This window comes from Kogia breviceps, chromosome X, assembly GCF_026419965.1.
Source record: "Kogia breviceps isolate mKogBre1 chromosome X, mKogBre1 haplotype 1, whole genome shotgun sequence".
In the NCBI taxonomy this organism is placed as follows: Eukaryota; Metazoa; Chordata; class Mammalia; order Artiodactyla; family Physeteridae; genus Kogia; species Kogia breviceps.
The window spans coordinates 41,323,143-41,338,131 of NC_081330.1; the positions used below are offsets into that span (position 1 = coordinate 41,323,143).

Here is a 14,989-nt window from a genome sequence, read left to right on the forward strand (position 1 = left end):
TTTTTTCCTGTACAACCTAACTTCTGCTGTTCAATCTTTAGTCTACATAGTTGTTAGTATATTCTGTTCCAAAAGTCAAATTTGGGTACCTAATCATTTATAATCTCTGAAAACTGATATTTGTAAAACAATATCTTTGTTTCTATGGCATTATTTCTATTAAATTCTCTTTAATTTTCAAAAATATTTTGTCTAATTCCATATTAAAAATATCCAACCAATAAAGCAAAAAAAACAACAACATAAAAGAAAGGAGTCATCTTAGTTCTCTTAATTGCTGAACATCCTCCTCTTATTTTCAGGCAAGTAGGTAGAGACATGTCCCACTACCAGATCTGGATGCCTGTACTGAAATCACCATGGTTAAAAGCAGCTAATTAAAGGGAAAAAATAACAATAAGGAAATCACACCTCTTTCCCGCTCGATCTCTGGTCTGAGTATCACAGGATGGCTGTTTGTGGTTCAGCCCTGGTCACCCCACCACACTTAGGGCTGATTGCTTTGGCTCACGGGCTGTCAGTCCCTCATTGGCTGCTGCTCTGCACATGCTGGCTACAGCTGCTGTCATTGGACCATCCCATCATCCACGCAGCAGCACTTCGGTTCAGTCAAGGTGTTTGGATAAATATCAAAAAGTTATAGGCTGCAAAAAAAAAAAAATAGAACCAGAGAAATCTGAATTAGCTAGAATAGAAATTTCAGAAGGTATAGTGCTTGATTCTAGAAAGTTAGATTTATCTAATTTTACACTGTGTTGTGTCCTATTGCATGTATTTAAAATCTGAATTCAGATTTCAGATATGTTGAACGAGTATGAACATGTAAGTGTGATTTTTATATCTGCTACTGCACTTTATCGGTTACTATATCCCAGATAAAAATCCCTGGATGATACGGCTATATACAGGTGGGTGAATGACAATTCAAAAGGTCAGTGGAATTTTTATGGAAAGAATTTTGACCATAAAGATCCCTAAAATGGGTGACAGAGAAACCACGAATAGAAATGACCATTTAGGAAAGTGACGAGATGCAATATGTTTAAGAAATGTTTGCGATTTTCCATGGAACGAATGGCACTGCAGACTTATACTCAAGCAGAGTTGATGAGGTTTATATTTCCCTCAGGGTAGAAATGTTTTAAAGAAGGACAGTATGGCACAGGGCAAAAACCGAGTGGATCGGACTCTTGAGAGCTACAGGTCTTTTCCCCGCCAAGTGAATGGCTCTGAAAAGAGCCTTTTATTATTATTATTTTTTATTATTTTTTTTTGTGTGTGTGGTACACGGGCCTCTCACTGCTGTGGCCTCCCCCCTTGCGGAGCGCAGGCTCCGGATGCACAGGCTCAGCGGCCATGGCTCACGGGCCCAGCCGCTCCGCAGCACGTGGGATCCTCCCAGACCGGGGCACGAACCCGTGTCCCCTGCATCGGCAGGCGGACTCCCAACCACTGCGCCACCAGGGAAGCCCAAGAGCCTTTTATTTTAACATCTTTATTGGAGTATAACTGTTTTACAACGGTGTGTTAGTTTCTGCTTCACAACAAAGTGGATCAGCTATACATATACATATGTTCCCATATCGAAAGGAGCCTTTGATTTGCGATGCTCAGGTGGTCCGGAGGCAGGTCATTTGCCGGTGGTGTATGTGATGACGGCCTTGTTGGCGTTGGACACGGCGAGCTTGCCCATCTCCCCAGGCAGCAGCAGACGCACGGAGGTCTGGATCTCTCTGCAGCTGAGGGTGGAGCGCTTGCTGGAGCGGACCAGGCGCGCCGCCTCGGTGGCGATTTGCTCGAAGATGTCCTTAACGAACGAATCCATGACCTTCACGGCCTCCTGCGAGAGGCTCAGGCCCTGGTGGACCTGCTTCAGCACCCTGCGGAAATAGGTGGCAAAGCTGTCGAAGCCGTCAGAGCTGCGGCGGCGGCGCTTCGCTGTCTTCCGCTTCGGTTTCTTCGGCTCGGCTTCGAAGGGCTCGGCTTCCTTGGTGCCCAGGCTTTCTTCAGACGTCACAGACGAAGGCTCAGCCATGTCGGAATCGTCTTCCTCACAGCTCAGAGGGAAGGAGAGGACAGTGTGGCAGTTGAGGGCCGTTGGCCGGTTTATACTCCCTGCCTTCTCTGACGTCACGGGCAATGTTCATGTCTGATTGGGCAAAATGCAAAGCAGGGAGGCCTGTCACTAAGGCACCCCATGTCACGTGTGATTGGATGGCCCCCTGCTTGGCCTCCAGTCAACCATTCACAGTGGAAATCTGGTGACCTTTAAACTTTCTGTGAACTCTACCAGAAAATCTTGGAACTATGTCCCATGTTAGGCAAAGTTCACCTCAGCTGATTTATGCCTACTATTTATGCATGAGAACTCTGAAAAGATGTCACCCAAGTCACCTACACAGAAGAAAAATCAGTTTGAGCTTCCTGAGCGTGTCTGACCTGCCTAACTCAAGTCGTTGCCGCCATCAGAAGGACTCTAGCCACTTGGCGGCCACTTTACTCCCACATAGTAGCTTGTCTTTCCATGGCTGAGCCTCCGTGGCTTGAGCCGGAAGTCTCTGACATGGTCTGCAGGGTGCTCCTCAAAATCATGGGACATAATTGACCATCTACTGTCGCCAATTATGGTCAAAACTCCCAGTGAGTTAGAAAAAATTTAAATCTCAAAGCCACATTATCCAAAGTTGGAACACAAATAGAAATGGGAATACTTTTAAAATTAGTAAAAAATACTTAAAGCTTTCTCAAATATAAAATGTTCTTAACATTCCTTAGGTCCTCAAAATACCCCACATGCTTGAATTTGTGAACAAACATGAGTTGTTGATTGAAAACAATGATTACTTTAATTCTCTAAGAAATCACCGGGGTAAGAGGAGAAGTATCAGTAAAAAGGAGTAAATTTTTTTTTTTTTTAAGGAGTAAAAATTAAAGAAACTTACTCATTTCAAAAATCAATGATAATACAAGCAAAGGTTTTTTAATATATTCATATAGAAATAAGTTACACATAGTGCATCAAAAAGGACTGAAGAAAATTTGAAGAGATGGTTGTCTTCAATTAGCTATGGTAATGGTCATGCTTTCAAGTGTATTTCCTGTGAGGCCTTTAAGGACCAGCTAATTCTACTGCTAATAAAATAGTTCTACTCACAAAGAGAAAAAAAGCTAGTTTTTATTACTAATATATATATAATATGTTGATAATTAATGGAAGAAAATTTGCAACAGAGAATTATCTGGACCATGATGATAGTGTTACTTCAAACCCAAAAGCTACAGAAGGGCTGTCTTGTGATTATAAATTCTCAAGGAGACTTTTTCCCTCCCACAATCAAGGACATGGAATAAACTTTGTTTGGGCATCTTCTTTTCCCATTAGGAAGTGTCCAGGTTTTCATTAAGGCTGCAGTCATTCAGTTATCTATAATTATTAAAGGTCTCAGTGGATTATTCATTTCTGTCATTTTTTACACAAAGTTGAGCATTTTAAATAATGTATATAAATAATTTTGTCAAGTTATTTTTCATGTTTGGAATGTAAAGTTTCACATTTTCTATTCCATCTATTGACCAAAATAGAAGCATAAATGACCCTTAAAATATAAACCTGGCTAGGGTCTCCAAATTGTAATCAGCTGATATCTAAGCTACTCTGCAATGTAAGAGATAATTGACACTCATACAGGTGTCATGGAGGTGCCTCTGCATGGGGTTGTCCAGCAGGATAAGCAGAATTTTACTTGTCAGCTCAGAATTCTCAAACAGCAAGGCAGAAGCTATGTGTCCTCTTTTTTTTTTAACATCTTTATTGGAGTATAATTGCTTTACAATGGCTGTTTAGTTTCTGCTTTATAACAAAGTGAATCAGTTATACATATACATATATCCCCATATCTCCTCCCTCTTGCGTCTCCCTCCCTCCCACCCTCCCTATCCCACCCCTCTAGGAGGTCACAAAATACTGATCTGTTCTCCCTGTGCTATGCTGCTACTTCCCACTAGCTATCTATTTTATATTTGGTAGTGTATATATGTCCACGTAACTCACTTTGTGCCAGCTTACCCTCCGCCCTCCTCATATCCTCAACTCCATTCTCTAGTAGGTCTGTGTCTTTATTCCCGTCTTGTCCCTAGGTTCTTCATGACCATTTTTGTTTGTTTGTTTTTTAGATTCCATATATATGTGTTAGCATACGGCATTTGTTTTTCTCTTTCTGACTTACTTCACTGTGTATGACAGACTCTACGTCCATCCACCTCACTACAAATAACTCAATTTCCTTTCTTTTCATGGCTGGGTAATATTCCATTGTACATATGTGCCACATCTTTATCCATTCATCTGTAAGATGACTCCTTTCTTTCTTCAAGTAATGTGAGTGTTAATGCTTATGATAATATTTATGGAATTTAATATCCATCGTGTTTCCTTCTTGATGCATTGACTTTTTTTCCTTTTGTTTTTCCATACGTATGTTGCTGAATTTCAATGTACTTGCTGATTTTCCAATTCCTTATCTCTTTAATTGATTTCTAACTTCTTGCATCGTTGGAGAGAGAGAATGCACTCCATGATGCCAATCCTTTGTTATTTATTAAGGTTTTCATTAGAACTCAATATTTCTTCATATTTTAAATTATTTATTTTGATCTTTAAAAATAAGCAACAAGGACATGCTGGACCGCACAGGGAAATATAACAATTTCTTTGGTAATAACTTTAAACAGAGTATAATACATTAAAACTATTGCCTCACTGTGTTGTAAAGCTGAACTAATGTAATATTGTAACTCAACTATACTTCAATAGAAATTTTAAGAATAATAAAAATGAATACTTCTCAGTAACCCTGCATGAGGATGTACAAACTTGTGGAGGATGTCACTCTCAGCCAATAAATGAGAGCAAAACTAGTGAAACTAGAGAATTCCAACCTTTTCTTGAACCCAGTTTTAGTGCTTGTCTAGGTCAGTCTTGATAGAGCTCTATAAGGTTTAAATTATTTTCCTGTTTCCCATTTTATTCTCATTCTCTCACCTCTGTACTGTGGAATGCACCAGGAGATTTGTTTTTTTTTTTTTATGTGTGATATGCAATAAAAAACGTGAAGAAGCATATATACCCATCCATTACATCTATTATAATTTTCCAACCTATCCCAATTTAAGCATACCTAAAATATATAAATGGGGACAGATATATAGTACAGAAATAGAAAAAGAAAATTTTCACAAACATTTCACGTTTCTAATTCCCTGGTTTTTGAAATTATTTAAAAAATTCTTACACATGTATCTAATCAGTTCTTTCCTAGCAGAGACTCTTTCCATCTTTAAAACACAAACTTTCATGACCTGCAATTTTACATCCATCAGAGAGTGTCCAGTGAGAGCAGCACAAGCTCCTGTCTCCACTGGGGGAGTGGCAGCCTTTGAGCCACAGCGACTGGCTCAAAGTGTGGTCCAGTGAGCCCAGCTGAACAGATAATAGCTGTTTTATGATAATCAACCTGGAGATTATGGGGAGGGGAGCTGTGATACTTTGCCTTTTTTGGTGTTGTTCCTTACTTATAGTTAATCATGGGGATTTAAGTACATGACTCCAGAGCAAGTCATTTCTTCAGTCCCGTGCATCAATTTAGAGGAGGATTGTCAGCCTTGTAAGACCTAAGTTGTCTCCTTTAACCTCAAGTGGTTTGAATGTTAAGGTTCATGTCAAGGTTCATATCTTTTCCATTCTTTTTTCTTTGTGGCCCAGGAATATTTTTATTTGTGTAATTTTTCTATAAGTGTATTGCCAAATTTCAAAGAAGTTGCTGATTTTCTATTGTTTCCTTTTAAACGGATTTCTAGCTTCCTACATCTGTTGAGAGAGAACATTCTGTGGGATTTAAATCCTTTGCAATATATTCTGATTTGCTTTAAAGTCCAATATTTCATCACGATTGTGAAGTGTTTCATTGAACATTTAAAATAAGTTGTAAATAACCCTTTTGACTAGGATGTAGAAGTTTGTAAAGGATGTCTCTCTCACGCAAAGAATGAGACAAAAGCCATATAAACTATAAAATTCAAAAATTTATTGGGCTCATTTTGTGGAGAGACCAAAAACAAATTATTCTACTTTGGACAGAACACCACTTGCTGAAGAGGAAAATGGGGAGCAGGGCAGGACACTAAAGCGAGTTCAGTGCCTATTGCAAGCATGAAGGGGGCCGATATTACCCCCAAAGCTCTCCTTGAGCTCAATAGAAATAAGATTTAGGCAAATAAGCCCCCTGAGGAAGTTCATTTCTGATTACGATTCTGGAATCTTGGAAATTAAAATAAAAGGATTTGGGGGGAAAAAAGAGTTTGATGAACAACTTACCATTAAAATCTACCATGAAATCGAGTGCATGCTTTCCTCTACAACTAGAAGTTCTTGTACACACTGGAAAAAAATTTCAGAAGTCAAAACTCTTTTCGGAGCCGGGTGCCTTTTGAGAGGAACAAGTGTGGAGCAGTTTGAAAAGAGTTGACTTCAGAAATATCACTAGATTTCTATCATATTAATTGTTGCTGCTTCAAAATTATAGTTTTTCTCCGTATGAAACAGAGATGCATTACCAAAGTTATTTTTGCATGCTAGTCTCATAGCTCTGGTCACACATGAAAGGTAATTCTAAGAGCTGTAATACACCAGGACACTGCTATTGTGCTTTGCGTGTTTTGCATTTGTGGATTCAGAAATGAAATAGGATCATTTTTGTAACATATTACAAATCCAGCATAATACAGCTGGAGAGTGAAGACGGGGCGTGCAAGGGTGAGCAACACATGGGAAATCGAGAAAGAAACAAAGATAATGGGAATTTAGTTACTTATGCCGTTGAATTCGGGAAACGGGTGTGAGGGGTTGTGATTACCCACTTCAGTGGGTGCTTGAGGAAAGAAGGGCACCTAGTGAGCAATCGCGATCTAACGCTGTGGTTTACTGTAAAGACACACCGAGGGAGAGCCCTCACTGCCTAATCAACAAATTATGAGCATCAACCCATGGAAAATAGTATTGCTAGGATAAAAATATCCCATTCAAACTCTTTTCGCCATTACTTATGTGATGGAATGCATTTAAAGTGTGGATCCAAACACAGCAAATGAATAACTAAATCAAAAAGTTCAAGGAAAAAATTCTATCCCAGATTCTAATCTATCCGGAAAAATTTTATTTTATTATTATTATTTTTTTTTTTTGCGGTATGCGGGCCTCTCACTGTTGTGGCCTCTCCCGTTGCGGAGCACAGGCTCCGGACGCACAGGCCCAGCGGCCATGGCTCACGGGCTTAGTTGCTCCGCGGCATGTGGGATCCTACGGGACCAGGGCACGAACCCGTGTCTCCTGCATCGGCAGGCAGACTCTCAACCACTGCGCCACCAGGGAAGCCCAATCCGGAAAAATTTTAAATCTTCTAACTGAAGTGTCTACTCCAACTTGTTCAGGTAATCTGTTTCTTTTCTTTTCCAGCCTTCACTCTTCTATTTTTTGAAAACAACCACCTTGGCGATAAAGGCCTCGGATGATGGGAGGTCCAATCAGAGAAGCTCAAACAACACTAGGCTCTGAATCAGCCAATGAGAGACCAGCAACGGTGACCCACAGCCATTGGTCCGAAGTTAAAGTCGATTTTCTGGGCTGAACAAGAGAGTGCCTTCGTGGATGTTCAGCCTCGGCAACAGAGAGGGTATCAGGTGTGATTATTTGCCTGCTCTTTTCTTCTTTGCTTGATTGGTTGTATGTTTCTAATTGTGGTGATTTAAGAATATTGTATTAGTTATCTGGGGCTGATGTTAAAAATGCCAGAGATGGTTTACTTGAAGAGCAGGTACCTAATGTCTCACACTTCTGGAGGCTGGAAGTCCAAATCATGATGTCAGCTGGTTTGGTTCCTTCAGTGTGGTGTGAAGGAAGCCTCTGTTCCAGTCCCCTCTCCTTGGCTTGTGGCGATGGCAGAGACACCCCTATATCTCTTCACAGATTCCCCCCTATATGAGGGTCTCTGTGTCCATATTTCCCCCGTTTTATATGGATACAGGTCATTTTGCATTAGGGACCATCCTAATGAATGCAGTGGAACTTGATTCCTCCAGTAAAGATCCTATCTCTGCATACAATCTCATGTCAGGTACTAGGGTTTAGGACATCAGCCTAGGAATTTTAGGGAGAAAGGATTCAACCCACAGAAGACATGAATTTTGAGCTATAGGTGGGCCTATCTCCTGAGTTTTCCATTATATTAAGGGAACATTGGTTCTGATCACAGATAAATACTGATTGGATGTTTATTAGGAGGTATAGTTACACGTTTTCAATTCTTCCAACACATGTAAGCATAGAATACTGATGGAAAGGCTTACTCAAAAAAATTTTTTTGATGAATCGAGGCATCTGAATTCCTGAGCAATCTGGAAAAAAACTGAATTTTTCATAATACTGTATCTTTTAGCGATTGCTGCATTGTAAATTACCTCAAAACTTAGTGGATTAAAACAGCAATTGTTTATTATTTCTCATGTACTTTAGGGCAAGCTGAATGCTTCTGCTGAGCTGGCTGGCATTTGTCAGGATTTTTTTGTAACTCCCTCTATTTTTTCACGGTCCCTTCTACACTTGATATCACATTGCTTCAAAATTGATAGCGTGTAGGCCTGTTCCGTGTGTTCAAAATTGATGTTTGAATATAAGCTATGGTTTGTAGATCCTCATATAATAATAATAATAATAATAATGAGAACACTGGTGATCCCTTAAGGGAAAATAATGTGACCCCTCTCACGTAATTTCCTCAACTATTTGAACTGTTTTATTATTATTTTTTAAGTTTATGACTTTCCCCTCTCTGTGAAGAGGTAAGAAACGATTTCATTTCAGTCCTTATAAATGCATTCTGGTTTGCTTTAAACACCAAGGTTTATTCAGTTTTGTTTGATATTCGTTTTATACTTTTAAAACCAGTTGAAAATTTCACTATTGATTAGGATATCAAAACCTGAAAAGGATGTCACTCTCAGCCAAACAGACAAAATATGGACAAACTACAAAAACCAATACTTTTCTTCAGGCCCTGAGAAAAGGGACAGCACTGTCCTCGTGAGACAAAAGAGAAAGTCTTCTTTAACATTTTCAGAAACCCCCCCAACTCACAAGAAAGAATTGGGCAAGGCAGGATACTAGAGAGAGCTTAAAAATTCTGAGTTGTGTGGCTATGAAAGGGGCCATTGCCTGATCAAGGAGGGGTGTAAAAGCCTTACTTATTTATTTATTTTTTGTCCATTGTACGATTCGGATGGGCCATTGCCCCTCAAAAACTATCCTTGGGATCATTAGAGTAAGGATTTTAAATAAATGAACCCCCGGAAGAGGAATATTAATCATTTTTGTTCTTGAAGGTGATAAGAGTCTTATGAAAATATTTGATGAAAAGAATTTGATTTCTGGGACTTCCCTGGTGGTCCAGTGGTAAAGATATCTGCCTTCCAATGCAGGGGACGTGGGTTCGATCCCTGGTTGGGGAACTAAGATCCCACATGCCGAGGGGCAACTAACCCCGTGCGCCACAACTACTGACCTCGAGCGCCTCAAGTAGAGAGCCCACGTGCCACAAAGTACAGAGCCCAGACACTCTGGAACCCGCTCGCCACAACTACAGAGACCACTTGCTTTGGAGCCCACACGCCACAACTAGAGAAGAGAAAACCCCCACGCCACAACTAGAGAGAAGCCCACGTGCCCCAATGAAGAGCCTGTGCATCACAAGGAAAGATCCTGCATGACTCAGTGAAGATCCCACGTGCTGCAACTAAGACAAGACGCAGCCAAAAACAAATAAATAAATAAACAAAATCATTTTAAATAAAGAATTTGATTTCGAAGGAGACCAGGAAAAACTAACACCTAATCACCTGCAATTTGATGGGTCTGTGTGGTGTCTCAGGATGATCTTACACACCTGGAACAAAATTTTCAATGAGAAGGGCTCTTGGTCAAGTCTTATACATTTTCAAAATTAGCATCATTGGCCAGTTTGAAGACACAGCACTTTTAGAAAGCCATATATTTTCTCTCATGTTCATTGTTGCTACTTCAAATTCCCAGTTTTTGCCCATAAGACACAGAAAATCTTTTCCAAACTTGTTCTTGCAAACTGGTCCCATACATAGTACACTCTGTGAGAGGTCATTCGAAGAAACGTACAACTCTAGGATATATTTAATTGTGCTTGGATGTTGCGCATCTGTAAATTCAGAAGTCAAGCAGGAGCATTATTAAACAATGTGTAAAAGGCAGTGCAGTTGGGTTGTGGAGTGAAGACTGGGAGCCCAAGGATGACTGACACGCAGGAAATCTAAGAAAGAGAGGAATAATGGGGTTTGACGTTGAAGAAGATAAGGCCAAATGAGTACTTGTGATTATTGACTTCACGAGATGATTAAGGAGAAAGGGCACCTAGTGTGCAACCGTGACCTAATGGTGTGGTTTACCGAAATGATGAACTAAGGGAAAGAGCTTTACTGCTTAAATAACAAATTATGATAAGCATCAAGTCAGAGAAAGTAGTATTACTAGGACAAACATACCCCATTCAACATTTCTCAACGTTACTTGTGTCATGGAAATCATTTTAAAACAGAATCGAGGGCCCAAACACTGCATGGAAATAACTAAAGCGAAATGTTCAAGAAACAGTACCTTATCCAAGGTGGAAGAAACCGAAATAACTATTCTGACTGGTTTAGATTAATCTTACTTGTTTTTTTCCCCCAGGAGTACATTCTCCTGATCTTGAAAAACGGAAACCTTCATGACTTGCACCCCGGCATCATGGGGATGCTGGAAGTGTCCAATCAGAGCAGCCCAAGCGCCACTCTGGACTGGCTCAGCCAATGAAAAGCCTGCAGCTCTTGAGGTATAGCCGTTGATTCTAAGCGTGAAGAGTTGTCCTGGGCTGAAGCAATAGGAGTCTTCCTGGCACGTGCGGCCTTTGAGATTGAGGTGGGAAAGGCATATGATTCCTTGCCATTTAAAAATTATTGGAATAATTTCCCCTGCCCCGACCCTGTTTTCCTCTTCTAGCTAAACGAATGTTTAATTATTTTTTTGTTCTCCTCCAAGCAATCGGCCTGACAAAAATAGAACCCACCAGGTTGTCTTGGCAGGAAGAAATCACACCCATCTTTCAAGACACGGACCAATAAAATGGGCTGGTCCTGGTTCCTGATGCCTCATCGTTGCTCTCATTCTCCAGTCACTCCTGGATGAGAGAAGAATGAGTGTGGGGTAGAGGAAAGAGTGACCTTGAAAAACTGTTCATTTATTATTTCTCCTTATTATAAGGAAGTTAAAAAACTAGGATCACTGGTGGACATTCGTGGGGCATGAAAGCACCCAAATTCCCTGTTAGCAGGTCATGAATCCAGTCCTTGCCATCTGGGGGTTGTGATATGTCCAGTCCTGCTTCTCATGGCCTCTGCTGTTGCATTACGATTCTTCTGAAATGCTAAGAGCTGTCCATAATGTAACTCTTGTGCTTCCAACATCTTCCTACAGAGGGGCAGTGGAGAATAACGTCAGATCTTGGGTGTTGAAGTTAGCCAAATACTACTTGACTTTGGGAGGACATGATGCTTATCCAGGTATTTTACATGCACCATTGGGAATTTGGTTTTAAGGAGGAATCGTGTGCATAAGTGCTGTGCTGCTTACAACAATTGGACTGGCACAGTGAATTGTATTCCTTCTCGGAACTCAGGGACTTTTTCTAGTTGGGATATTCCCAGAGAAGTGAAGGGCTGTACACAAGGTCACATGGCTACTGGCTAGATTTGACTGCAGGAACCTGTGTGATCTCTGGAATCTCACTCCGTTGTCCGTATCACCTTTTCATTGCTGGAGCTTATCAGAGGCTCCTAGAAACCGTGTGTCTCTGAATTATCCTACTTGACAGGCAATAGTTTAAAATAAGAGGAAATGCAACCTTGCTTTGCTTCTCCTACTTCTATCTCCACCTCCAGCATGGGATGGCAGACATGGGGGGATACTTCTGCTTCCCCTCTCCCTACGTTCTTTCCATGACCTGAAACCTACCCCACATGACTCTGTGGATATGTTGTACTGTAGGCATGATAGAGAGGTAAGGACTGCAATCGAAGTGTCTGGAGTTTGGGAATCCCTGAAAGAAGAGGACCAGGGTGAATATGGGCAAACTTGGTGGCCTCAAGTCAGGAAAATCAGATATTGGTACCAGATTCTGGGGTGAAGTTCCTTTAACCTACCACTCACTCAAAACATCGTCCTTTCTCTCTTTCTGTGCATCTGTGTGTCTGTGTGTCTATGCCCAGGGACCCACGAGTAGGAGAGGGTGTCTACGAAGGTTGGACACTTCATGCTTCCTCGGGGTAAAAGATCTTCCCTGGATCAGAGGGATCCACTACATGGGCCAGGTCACCTTACTAGGGCAAGTCAAGTGGAAACCTATTCCAGAGTTTACTGCTCTGAACCAGGGAACCAAGGACTTTGTTATATGGATATACCCATTGTGAGGCACCAAGTATCATCTCAAGAAATGTGTGTTGCATGGCACTACGTGTCATGTTCAGGAAGGCCCCTTATTCCTTGTCATTCCTAGCACAGATTGGTCCTGTCTGTTTTCCCTTGCTCTTGACTCTGGGGAGGCATGTGATTGCTTTGACCAATGGAACATGGTGGAAGTGATGTTATGGTGATTACAGATGTGATCTTTAAGAGGACGGATGCATTCCGCCTTGTTCCTTGAGAGCTCTGAGCTGCCACATAGGAAGTCTGTCTATCCTGCTGGAGACACCACATGACGAGGCTGTGAGATTCAGTGGAGCAGGACAGGAGCGCTCCTGAGTGCAGTCCTGCAAGCAGCCCTGTCAAGGCAACAGGCATGTGAGTGTAAGTTGTCCCAAACCTTGCAGAGTAGCTTAGAAATTGGCTGAACATGAGTGTGACCCTAGTCTGTTTTTTACTTTTCAGGGTCACATGTACTCCTTATTTGGACACTGTTTGGAATAGATTAGTGAAAAACCTCCCATTCCAAACAGATATAAGTACCTGAAAAATGATCATAAACATTATTTTAAGTGCCTGTATGAGCTGTAAAAGAGCCAGATATGAGTACGCAACTGAAACTTTTGTACCAATCCCAGACCCTTGAATGAAAACAACCTCAGTGAACATCTGGCCTTTTAAGTCCAAGGAAAGGGAGATGACAAGGAAATTTGTATCTCTATACCTTGGGTCTCACGGGGGTGAAAAGGCTGCTTTGAGAACTCGAAATCACAGTTTTGAGAATTTGAAATCACATCTCTGCCCTCATGTAGCTTTGGAGTTCCAATTGATACTATCAGTACGGCTCAAGGAATTCTGGTGGAAACCCAGACACGGGGCACATGCAAGTCAAATCCTTTCTGGAGGAGCCCACCCTTAACTGAGGCTTTAAGAAGGTTCCCACAGATAAAGCCCTCCCAAACATGCTCATAATTAAAAACACAAACATATGTCCCTCCAAAGACTTATCATCAGGTGCAAACTGTTGAAAAAGTGTTTAACATGTTTCAGCTAATGAGCAGATATAAACCATCATAAGGAAGAAACGACCAAATACGCAAAGAATCCAATAAAACTCCTGAAAGTGAAAAACGAAACCACTGAAAGAAAAGGTTATTACAATTTAAAATAACCAATTAGGCACACCTGGATAGAGAATTAGCTACTGAAAGACAAATGAAATAAATTATGGAGAATGCTTTCTGGAAAGATAAAGAGAAGGAAAGGTGAAAGAAAGGTCAAGAGACATAAGGCCCGGACCCGAAACGCCAAAAGTACATCCGATGGGAGTTTGTGAAGGAGATACTGGGGAAGAACGCTATTCTAAGAAATAGCTGGTAATTTTCTAGAATGGATGGTATCCTTGATTCCTTAGATTCCGGACACACACCTGGACACATCATAGCAAAACTGAGAACAATGAAAACACTGGTACATAAAACCCACATATCTTAGACTTTACCTCTCCCAGAAAGAGCTTCCTGACTACGCCCTGGCTGGGTTGGATGCCCCGTCTCTGGGCTCCTCAAATAACCTGGACACATCTCTGTCACAGCATTTAATGTATTATCAATATCTGTCTAAAGTATCTGCTTCCTTCCTCTAGACTCTAACCAGTTTACAGACTGTCAGCTTATGCACTTCTGATTCCCAGCAGCTAGCAGTGCCTCATGTACAATAGTAGGTATTCAGTAAATGTTTGTTGAATAAATGAATAAATGAATGCAGGCTGGGTTATCAACCCTAACATGAAATTTCCTAACCCTTCGTGAGGATAGCATGGCTACAATACTGTGGTTGGAGAACTGAAATTTACTTGAAAGTGACAACACCAATTTTTCTTTTTCTTTTTTTTTTCTTTCTTTCTGTTTTGATAAGCAGTTACCAATTTTTATCCTGTTGCCCAGAACTACACATAATACTCGGACATAACATACAGTTTACGTGGATGATTTCACACAGATTTGACAGTTTTATTGTGTTTCTGACAGTTGGCCTTTCCCCGTTCTGGGAAGTTGGGAGGGGCAGTTGATAACCCTCTTAATGGATCTTTAAGACCCTATGAGGTAAGTGCTGTTTACATTGCTGATGGACAAAGAATAGACCTATTAGTAGAATGTTGAGTCAACTGCCATGCCTCACACAGTTCAGGACACAGATGAGCCGGGATTAGACCTCAGCTCTACCTGACACTCGAGGCCAGCTTCTTGCTCCTTGTACCATGACACCTCCCTGAACGGGGCTGCGGGGGGAGGATCCTGTGAGGAGAAGCAGGGAGTGTGGTGGGATAATCCTGTGGCCGGCCAGTACAGGCAGGGGGAGAGCCTGGATGTTCCCGGCTCCCTCACTGAGGCTAATGCCTGGGAGCCAAGGCAG

The 14,989-nt window shown here is 41.3% G+C and overlaps 1 protein-coding gene across 1 annotated transcript; it reads right to left on the reverse strand.

Annotated features, from left to right (window-relative positions):
* Nucleotides 1-1,630: 1,630 nt before the first annotated feature.
* LOC131748063 (histone H2B type W-T-like) lies at nucleotides 1,631-2,035 on the reverse strand. The gene has a single exon (XM_059050158.1). It carries the CDS (start codon nucleotides 2,033-2,035, stop codon nucleotides 1,631-1,633), a length of 405 nt encoding a protein of 134 aa, XP_058906141.1.
* Nucleotides 2,036-14,989: the final 12,954 nt, after the last annotated feature.